Source organism: Delphinapterus leucas, unplaced genomic scaffold (genome assembly GCF_059928025.1).
Source record: "Delphinapterus leucas isolate spDelLeu-1000000601 "Yukka" unplaced genomic scaffold, BTC_Dleu_Yukka2 spDelLeu_asBTCV2_sq60, whole genome shotgun sequence".
Lineage (NCBI taxonomy): Eukaryota > Metazoa > Chordata > Mammalia > Artiodactyla > Monodontidae > Delphinapterus > Delphinapterus leucas.
This window is the reverse complement of record NW_028322269.1, coordinates 715,348-726,684: the sequence shown is the minus strand read 5'-3', so window position 1 is coordinate 726,684 and position 11,337 is coordinate 715,348. Positions and strand designations below refer to the sequence as shown.

At 34.3% G+C, this 11,337-nt stretch overlaps 1 protein-coding gene across 1 annotated transcript in view; it reads left to right on the top strand.

Annotated features, from left to right (window-relative positions):
• The first annotated feature begins 389 nt into the window (after nucleotides 1–389).
• The window catches only part of LOC111168149 (UDP-glucuronosyltransferase 2A2-like), a 46,393-nt gene continuing 35,445 nt past the window's right edge, over nucleotides 390–11,337 (top strand). Inside the window, 1 exon segment of the mRNA XM_089906074.1 lies at nucleotides 390–1,103. Coding sequence (XP_089762200.1) covers nucleotides 390–1,103 — 714 coding nt within the window.

The window sequence follows — 11,337 nt, the reverse complement described above, 5'->3', positions numbered from 1 at the left end:
TGTCTAAGGTTTTGGTACCTAGGCCTGAGCGTAGAGTTGAGATACACAGTGGCTTTAAGCAGCTTAGTAGTAATAATTTAACAATTATAAGATGCGAAGGAAGGGTTGAAGGATCAACTTCAAGAAAAGGATCAGAGAGCCAGAATCATCACCAAAGCTAAAGCAACAGGTTGAGAGACAAGACACATGATACCCCTAAATCTCCAATTATCACAAAACTATGATTGTAGAGCTACCATGACTAATATCATTTTGTAGAGAGAAGGCTCTTAAGAGTATCAGTGGTTTGAATCAAAACTTAGAAATAATCTGTCTCTCCTTTTTTGCTTAAAAATCAGAGAAATTCATTTGCACCACACCTCATTGAATCTTCTACATCAAGCGACATCATGTTGAACAAGAACATTCTGCTGTTGGCTCTTCAGATAAGTCTCTTAGGAACCACTCTTGGTGGGAATGTTTTGATTTGGCCAATAGAAGGTAGTCATTGGCTAAATGTTAAGACAATTATAGATGATCTAATTAAAAAAGAGCATAATGTGACTGTCCTAGTTGCTTCTGGTGCACTTTTCATCACACCGACCTCTAACCCATCTCTGATATTTGAAATATCTAAAGTGCCCTTTGGCAAAGAAAGAATAGAAGGATTGATCAAGGACTTTGTTTTGACATGGATGGAAAATAGACCATCTCCTTTAACCATTTGGAGATTCTATCAGGAGATGGCCAAAGTCATCAAGGACTTCCATATGGTGGCTAGAGAAGTCTGTGATGGTGTTCTCAAAAACCAAAATCTAATGGAAAAGCTGAAGAAAAGCAAATTTGAGGCCTTGGTATCAGATCCAGTATTTCCTTGTGGTGATATAATAGCTTTAAAACTGGGAATTCCATTTATATACTCTTTGAGGTTTTCTCCAGCCTCAACAGTGGAAAAACACTGCGGGAAGGTACCATACCCTCCTTCCTATGTTCCTGCTATTTTATCAGAACTTACTGACCAGATGTCTTTCACCGACAGAAGAATAAGAAATTTCATTTCCTACCATCTACAGGACTGCATGTTTAATATGCTTTGGAAATCATGGGATTCCTACTATAGTAAGGCTTTGGGTATGTTACATTTTTTATTATTTAAGTTTGAACAAACAGAGCTTTGTATCACTTCTTCTCTATTTCCCTATGGCTATTCTTCTTCAATCCTACCTATTGATTACTGTCTATTACTATCATTTGACAGCAGGAAAGAAAATAAAAGACACTATGCTTTGCAGCTACAGTGTGTTGTTTTCCAATTTTATGGACTTGAAAGTACCAAATAAGTTATTTTACGGATAACCTTCTGGTGACAAATACCTAAGTTCAAAAATAGGACTAAATTCTCATTTAGATATTGCACTGAAAATAGAAATTGCCTAGAAACTTCAGTGGGGTATGCGAAAAGCTGGAAGAAATTATGCTTTCTACAAGCCCATTATTATAAACATTTGTGCATGTGTATTTAAAAACATACGTGTTTATGGAAAATGTTTGATTATTGCACATAGATTTCCTACTGTTTACTAGGCTTTCCCTTAGATAGAGAGGTTACAACAAAGACTGAGACCAAGTTCTTGGATTCAAGGATTTCACAGTCAAGCAGAAGAGATGTCAGACATGAAAAGGAATACTTACAGTATGAATGAGGTGAGTAATGGAAATATGTATAAAGGACAGAGATAGTATAAAGGAGACAGGCAGTATGTGACGAGAGAGAGTGGTATTCTGAAAAACTTCAGAGTTGAGGTGTTGCACCTCAAAAGGAAATTTTTAAACAGTGAATATAAATTTTCCTGCAAATTAAGTGTGGGGAAGGAAACAGTGTGCCCAATATTGTGGAGGCTTAAAATAGCATGTGTGTGATGTGTATTACTGATGATTCAGTATTTATGAAGGTCAAATTGATTTGCATTTCTTTGATGATTAGTGCTGTTGAACACCTTTTCATGTATCTGTTGGCCATCTGTATGTCTTTGGAAAAATGTCATTTCAGATCCTCTGCCCATTTTCAGTCATATTGTTTGTATTTTTGCTACTAAGTTGTATAAGTTTTCATATATTTTGGATATTAGCCCCTTATCAGATATATGATTTGCAGATATTTTCTCCCATATGATAGGCTGCCTTTTTATTTTGTTGATAGTTTCCTTTTTTGTGCAGAAGCTTTTAAGTTTGAGGTAGTCCTACTTGTTTATTTTTTCTTTTGTTGCTTTTTCTTTTGGTAGTAAATCTAAAAAACATCATCAAGACCTATGTCAAGGAGCTTAGCTCCTATGTTTTCTTCTAGGAGTTTTGTGGTTTCAGTTCAAACCACAAAAGTCTTTAAACCATTTCAAGTTAACTTTTGTACATGATGTAAGATAGGGGTCCAGTTTCATTGTTTCACATGTGGTTGTGCAGTTTTTACAACATGATTTATTGAAGAGTCTGTCTTCTCCACTGTATATTCTTGGCTCCTTTGTTATAAATTAATTGACAGTATATGAGTGGGTTTATGGGTGAGGAGTATTAAGGGGGATGTAAGTTACAACTGGCTGATCATATTCTCTGGATATATTAAATAGTTGCTCCCAAACTCAAAAACAGATATTTATCTCCTGGAATCCAAACAAAAGTCTACCTGTTCTGATTCTTAGAGAGAATAAGCTCAGTTACTATGACAATCGTGAACTACCCTACTAAGATAAAAGTGAATGGTCAACATCATAGGGCTAAAACTGGACCTTAAAAATTAAGAAAGAGGACAAAGAAATGGCAATTTTATAAGGCAACAAAGCTGTCAAGATTTTGAAAACTCTTTAATCTCCTCATGCATGTAGTAAACTAACAGTGACATCTGAACATGTGCAGAATCTCAGTTAATGAACTAGAGGAATGTACATGGAGAGTTCCTTGGTCACAGTATGTGTCTACATTTTCATCTCATCACTTATGTTTTTATCAACTACTTGTTCTCAACTTGAGATAATAATTATCAGGATTACGATGTTCTTTATTTATGTTGGTGAAATTATCCCTAGATAAACTTTCTCCATGCTGGCAATCTCAAAATCATATGTTTCATTGTATTTTGCTTGTAAGTTAATACTGGTAATAAAACCACACTATTTTCCCATCTTAAGATATTAGAATAATATTTCTTAACAATTTTTTCGTGGGAATGTAATGAAGATTTCTAGAAAGGTTCTTACTCTCTGATTTTGATAATCTCATGTTTCTAATCAAATTACACTCTTCCGACTTAGAATGGCTATTTAAACTTTGTTGTACTAAAACACAATATTCTTATTGATGTCCAGGGACTCGAGCACTCATATTCAAAAGGTCAGGTAAGAAATGAAAGTATTGACATGACAGAGTAATTTATTTTTTTGCAAGACTTTGTACATGTGGAATGATAAATGAAGATGATGAACGGAACTGACTTGGAAAAATAACTTATTTCCAATTTGAATTTACCTTTTAATTTAGCTTGACTGCTCTAATCAAAGTCATTGCAACAAATCCATATCTACTCAGTTCTCAAATTGTCACACCTGAGTAAATAAATAGAGGACAACTTTCTTTCTATAACATTATTTTTCTGCAGTGGTATGCTATAAGACCTCAGAGTGAGTCCATCTCTGCTAATTGCTAGGAATTGGATATTATCATGTGAAAATTACTTCTTTTATTTCAGGTAACAGGTATTTGGTTGAAACTCCTGGATATCATTATAGTTAGAGCAGGCAATATTTGTTGATAAGTGCTTCACATGTAATATACACCTTAATCCTTGCAATGAACTTGTGAAGAAAAATCTACTATCACAAATGAGAATATTGAGGCTTAGAAATAGTGAACATGTTAAAATCAAATCATATAGCTATTAGGTTGAGAGAATTTTCGAAACAATTCTTTCTGACACCAAAGCGTCTAGAACAATTTTTCTCTCCTTTAAAATCTTCAGGTACAAATTCATCAATTATTCAGAATATTTTAGGTTTAAACTTTCTTGGGTACTTTTCTTCTTCCTTTCAATATATTTAGTTTTTACAATCTACTATTCTATTTCTCACCTATTTAATTTGCTGAATTGAATTTAATTGGGCCATGTTATCACTAGGCACCTTGTTATTCCTTTAGGCATAGCAATTCTGTTGCCTGGGATAATTTGCCTGAGGATAGCTTTATGGTCTTAAGAGAGCTTCACTTTAACTGAAAGTTAGAAACGGCTTCTGCAGATTTCAAATATATTCGTCTAAAGTTGATCCAGGTAAATTTTATTTTTGTTTATATTAACAACAAAAAAGCTGCCACCAAAATTGGGGAAACATTTAGGGAAACGATAATGTAGCATTTTAATGCCAGTAAAAATATTTATAATCCATAAATATTACCTCTTGCTACCAACAGTTTTACCCTGTGGCCACTATAAAAACAAACTTTTTTTGTGAGTAACTTTTACATATTAGATTTATATAAATATACAATGTATTTTTATCTATGAATAATCTCTAAAAACGAATGCCATCTATAATAACAATAGATAATCATGCAAATATATTAAGTTCAATAGGGAAAACAGTAGACCTTCATAAAAGAAAAAACTTGACCACAGTATTCAGATCTTCACATGAACAAGGTACTCACTAAGTATAGGTAATTAATGTAAAATAAAGTGCTAGAAATTAGACATATTTGAGTGTGTGTATCTGCACAGTGCTTGATTTCCAGTTGTCATTTTAAAAGAGAAAAAGTATATTGGAATATACTCTTCTTTTCCCTGAAGAGTAATACATTTTGGTTTGGAACATTCTTTTTCTTTCTTTTATTCTCTTCCTGTCTTTCCTTTGCTTCCCTCTCTCCTTCCTTCCTTTCTTCTTCTATTTCAAAATTTAAGTTAATCTTGATTGGTTAGAATTTTTCAAATCACCACTGGTAGCATTCCCTTTTACACAATTACCCATCAGCCAGATGATAGCCATAGGCAGCATGACAACCAAGATGGAACTTGCTATGGGACATGCACAATTCCCAGAAAGAGCTTTCACTCTTTTTTGCTCCCACTCAATGAAAAGGAATGAAGGTTATAACCTTTGTAGGTATAATCTTGAGCTTTATATCTGTGTATTTCTTAAATCATTTTTGAACTTTGCAACTGAGTATATTGTTAGTGATAGAACATTTGTGATGTGCCTGGAGATTGAGCATGACTGACACTTGTGGAGAAAATTGCAAGTGTTTGGGAACATCTGCACTGAAGCTCAGGTGCCCCAGGGGGCCATTGTCTGAGTAGTGGAAGAGTGGAGGTGGGTCTAAGTGATGAGATCCAGGTGATCTGATCTGGTTAAATTGATCATTTTAAAGTCAGATTCTCTCCCTACAATATCAAATATAGCTAACATTTATTGAGTGCAAATGCTATTCTGAATAATTTACATGCATTGCTTCGTTTAGTCCCCATAACTACAGAAAATAGGCACCATCATTCTGCCCTAGTTTGTAATGAGGCTGAGTAACTTGCCTGAGGTTACAATCAAGGAAGTGGTGAAGGATTTAATGCCAGACCCAGGGCTAAAAAGAAAGCTTTAGACAATATTCAGTGCATACAGGGTAAAACAAAGGGAAAAAAGGAAAGTTCACCTAAGTTTAAAATTTCAAATTAGGTTTCTGTGCATTAATTTTATATCTGGCTACTTTACCAAATTCATTGATTAGCTCTAGTAGTTTTCTGGTAGAATTAATGCACAGAAATCTTTTGCATTCCTATACTCTAAAGCTGAAAAATATGAAAGAGAAATTAAGGAAACACTCCCATTTACCATTGCAACAAAAATAACAAAATACCTAGGAATAAACATACCTCAGGAGACAAAAGACCTGTATGCAGAAAATTATAAGACACTGATAAAAGAAATTAAAGATGATACAAACAGATGGAGAGATATAACATGTTCTTGGATGGGAAGAATCAGCATTGTGAAAATGATTATACTACTCAAAGCAATCTAGAGATTCAATGCAATCTCTACCAAACTTCCAATGGCACTTTTCACAGAACTAGAACCAAAAATTTCACAATTTGTATGGAAACACAAAAGACCTCGAATAGCCAAAGCAAACTTGAAAAAGAAAAATGGAGCTGGAGGAATCAGGCTCCCTGACTTCAGACTATACTACAAAGCTACAGTAATCAAGACAGTATGGTACTGGCCAAAAAAAAGAAATATAAATCAATGGAACAGAATAGAAAGCCCAGAGATAAACCCATGCACATATGGTCACCTTATCTTTGATAAAAGAGGCAATAATATACAATGGAGAAACGATAGCCTCTTCAATAATTGGTACTGGGAAAACTGGAGAGCTACATGTAAAATAATGAAATTACAACACTCCCTAACACCATACACAAAAATAAACTCAAAATGGATTTAAGACCTAAATATAAGGCCAGACACTATAAAACTCTTAGAGGAAAACATAGGCAGAACACTCTATGACATAAATCACAGCAAGATCCTTTTTGACCCACCCCCTAGAGAAATGGAAATAAAAACAAAAAAAACAAATGGGACCTAATGAAACTTAAAAACTTTTGCAGCAAAGGAAACCATAAACAAGATGAAAAGACAACCCTCAGAATGGGAGAAAATATTTGCAAATGAAGCAACTGACAAAGGATTAATCTCAAAATTTACAAGCAGCCCATGCAGCTCAATATCAAAACAACAAAGAGCCCAATCCAAAAATGGGCAGAAGACCTGAATAGACATTTCTCCAAAGAAGATGTACAGATTGCCAGCAAACACATGAAAGAATGCTCAACATCTCTAATCACTAGAGAAATGCAAGCTAAAGCTACAGTGAGGTATCACCTCACCCTGTCCATCCTCAAAAAATCTACAAACAATAAATTCTGGAAAGGGTGTGGAGAAAAGGGAACACTCTTGCATTGTTGGTGGGAATGTAAATTGATACAGCCATTATGGAGAACACTATGGAGGTTCCTTAAAAAACTAAAAATAGAACTACCATACAACCCATCAATCCCACTATGGGGCATATAACCTGAAAAAGTGATAATTCAAAAAGAGTCATGTGCCACAATGGTCATTGAAGCTCTATTTACAATAGCCAGGACATGGAAGCAATCTAAGTGTCCATCGACAGATGAATGGATAAAGAAGATGTGGCACATATATACAATGGACTATTACTCAGCCATAAAAAGAAACAAAACTGTGTTATTTCTAGTGAGGTGGATGGACCTAGAGTCTGTCATACAGAGTGAAGGAAGTCAGAAAGAGAAAAGCAAATACTGTATGCTAACACATATATATGGAATCTAAAAATATTTAAAATGGTTCTGAAGAACCTAGTGGAAGGACAGGAATGAAGGGCAGACATAAAGAATGGACTTGAGGACATGGGGAGGGGGAAGGGTAAGCTGGGACAAAGTGAGAGAGTGGCATGGACATATATACACTATCAAATGTAAAATAGATAGCTAGTGGGAAGGAGCTGCATAGCATAGGTAGATCAGTTCGGTGCTTTGTGTCCACCTAGAGGGGTGGGATAGGGAGAGTGGGAGGGAGACACAAGAGGGAGGAGATATGGGGATATTTGTATATGTATAGCTGATTCACTTTGTTATACAGCAGAAACTAACACACCATTATAAAGCAATTATACTCCAAAAAAGTTGTTAAAAAAAAAAGAGAGAATCCATCATATTAAAAATGTATAAATGAAGAAAATAAAAACAAATACAATTTCAAATGAATTAACTAAATGCCAATCAAGGAACTCAAATAAAATTGAAGTACTAATGTAAGGCTAAAACTTTAAAGTTACTAAAGAGTTGATTACTCAGGTTCCTAAAACAGTGTGAAGACTGGTTTGTAGGCTTTTGTGGCCTCTGGAGCCACCTCCAAATCTGAGTGACAATGAGAAATGATCAGCACAATTAAATCCTAGCATCCAGGGCAATGCACAGAAAGAGGAAAGCTTCAAGGCAGGGCATGTGTTTGGGGAAAAAATTTGTAAGCAAAGCTCCTGTACAAAAGTGTTGTTGTAAACATTCTCAATTCAAATTAATAGCATTATACATTTTAAGATACTTTAACTCTAATTTAGTTTTATACAGATGACTAACATTCTCCAACAAAACGTCATTAAATCTTATTCTGAAAAATTTATGTCTGTTTTATTATCCTTTGGAGTCCTCTCTTTCAAAATAGAGAATGAAAAGGAGCAATTGATTCTGAGGGGAACAAAATCTTCCACCCTAAAATGTGTCTCTTTGGCTTGAGGATTATCTGAGGCTGATTGCTTTTAAGAGACAAAGACTCATGAAGTCTTTCTTTTTACCTTCCCTTTAACTGCTTAAAAGAATTTAGATATGAGGCCCTGTCCAGGAAGAGCCCTCTCACCAGAGAAATCTACAGAGAACAACACCTACTGTGGTAGGGAAACTCAACAGGGCCTGGAGACCAAAGTCCAATCTGTGTCCCATTGTCTCTATGGCACAGCAAATATTCATTTACCAAATATTTGTTTCTCCATCTCTATGTGAATTGCCTTCCTCCACTCTAAAGCCCCAAACCCTTACCCCATTCTCCTTCCCTCAGGTGGCATATAGGCCTCAGTTGCCTAACTTGTTCTTGGGCCTCATAGTCTTGAGGAGACCCTGCATGTCACTAAATTTGGTTTTTCTCCTGTTCATCTGTGTCACATCGATTTAATTTTTAGATGAGCCAAAATAACCTAGAAAAGGTAGAGGGAAAGTTTTTTTCCTCTCTAACAATTCAAAGTACAAGAACAATATCATAATTGGTGCAAATTTTCTATGACTAATCTATTTTTCACTCATGGTACTTATGTATTGTTTCACAGGCATATGTTTTTTAAATTATTTTCTGAGCTCTTTAGTTATGTTTAAGATGTCATCATCAAATATTCACCATTGTGAAATGTAATATTTTCTAATTTTTACTGTTATAAAATATATCACAACTATTCAATTTAAAAAGTAGATTATAGAAGAAGGAACATTGGACTGGGAACCAGAATACTTATGCATTTCCAGCATTGTGACTTTCAGATTATTTAAACCTCTCTTAGTCTATTTTCTTACATATAAAATGATGGAGATGGGCAAACTGGACTTATGTTGTCTATAGAATGACAATCCCACATGCTATCACTGAAACCGTATTCAGAAGAGCTATAAGTGAACTCATAAAGGAAACAAATATGTGACTGTTTTAAATTACAGAACTTCATTATTTCATGAAATTATGCATATTTAGCATATTATTTTTTCACTGATGGAAATTTAAATCTAAGCTTATACTGCATATGTCCCCAAACATAATTTATTTTTTAATCTCTTCATCATTTTTGAATTTGCAAATTATGAAGCATTTCAGGTATACAGGAAACCATAGAATAAATGGAGCAGAACTCTACATTGATGGTAGTGAGATTAAACATTTTAACATCCAAGAATAATTTTAAAACAAAAATAATATATATACATATATCAGCTACTAATTAATTCTATTATCTCTTATTGTCTTTATTAAATTATATAATTTTATTATTGTCCTGAAAAGACCACCTAACAGTGGAAAGTTAACTCCTTGAACGCTTGCATTTTTTTTTAAATGCAGGGTAATTTAGGGTTGCCTACCTGCATTTGATTCTTGGGTATATTTTGATAAGCTTTTAAATGTTATCATAGCTGTTGCTAGTGAGTAATGGCTAATTAATTATTATACTTACAAGGACTTCAATAACTGAACAAATCTCAGTATTTTATAAATAAACTTTCAGTTATCCTTTATATGTTGTTGTGTTTTGTCTCCTTTTTATAATAAGGTCATGACAGCAACAGATTTCTTTATGAAGCTATTTTAAATTCTCTTCATTAGGCCATTTTAATGGCCATCAAGATTAGTCATACTCTTCTCCTGCTGTTTTGTTTCAAAATGTAATTAATTTTAAAATTACTGCCCCTATAACCAAATTGAGGCTAGCTCTTGAAAGGACACAAATACAATCATTCTAAAAGCGTAACTTCTCTCTCTCCTCTTTCCCTTTCTCTGCCTTCCTGGTCCTTTTGTTCCTTAAGGTCCTGAAATGACAATTCAAGGGCAAAAGATTATAAAGAGAAAACCCAGCACTTAATTTCCAATCTCAGCTCCCGGTTTCTGTCCTTTTAATCACTTTATTTGTTCTTATTTTCTCTTTTTAATGGCAGCCTTCAAAGATTTTAACTTTTAAAATAGCACCAGTATATAGTTGCCCTTGTTCAGTTTGGCATTCACTAAGAACCTCAACTAACATGTATCATTACATCCATGTCTAGCCAATAATTCTGTAGCTAACCCACTGATTTACTGGTCAATCTTTAGGCAAATTTATTAAACTGCTAACATTACTAAACTCTTGCTCTGAACCAAGCAGTCTGCAAAGCAGCTTTGCAGATATTATTGCTAATTTACAACTTAATATAACAAATTAGCATCATCTCTCATTTACACGTGAGAAAACTAAGGCTGAGAGGGTCTAGGTAATTCATCAGGGTCACAAATCTTGTTAAAGGTCAGTTTTTGAATCCAGGGCTGTTGAAATCTAGAGTTCACCTAATTTAAGCTACTAAACGGCTCTGAGTAAAAAGCGTATGGTTTCTCAGGGTGCTGGTTGCTATCTCCTTGATTGTGTATAAAGATATCATAGGGAAGAAAATTAAAATTTCCCTGTAACAAGGAGACAGTGATCAATTTGCTTTATCAGAGAAGAAAACAGTCCTCTATCAAATGTGTAGTAATTAACTCTATTACCCAATTAATCTAAAACTTCTTGAAGTGTTTGAGCAAACATCCTCTAAGGGAAGCTTGTTTTTAATATTTTCCTAAATATGAGCCATGGGGAAATGATAATAATGCTGGTCACTGGGCATTGCCAAAGTTCCTGAAACTTAACAAAGATGAGACATGACATTGTAAAAAGCCAGAAATGAGTGAAATAGTGTTATGATTGTTGTCCCAATTGTACTACTCTGTCAAATATGCTTCTGGATATGCAATTCAACATTAGTTTCATTATCCATGAAATGGAGTAAATCACTTCTGCTAAACAAGATTATGAAAAGGATTGAGTCAGACAATGCATGTAGAAATGGCTTATAATAAAGATATCCAGCTTGAAAGTTCTGCAAGTTTTGGCAAAGTGACTTTAGCAGTGAGAAGTATTATTTTTTATTTAACAATTTGGGGAAAGGTATACTAAATTGAAGGCACATTTTATAAA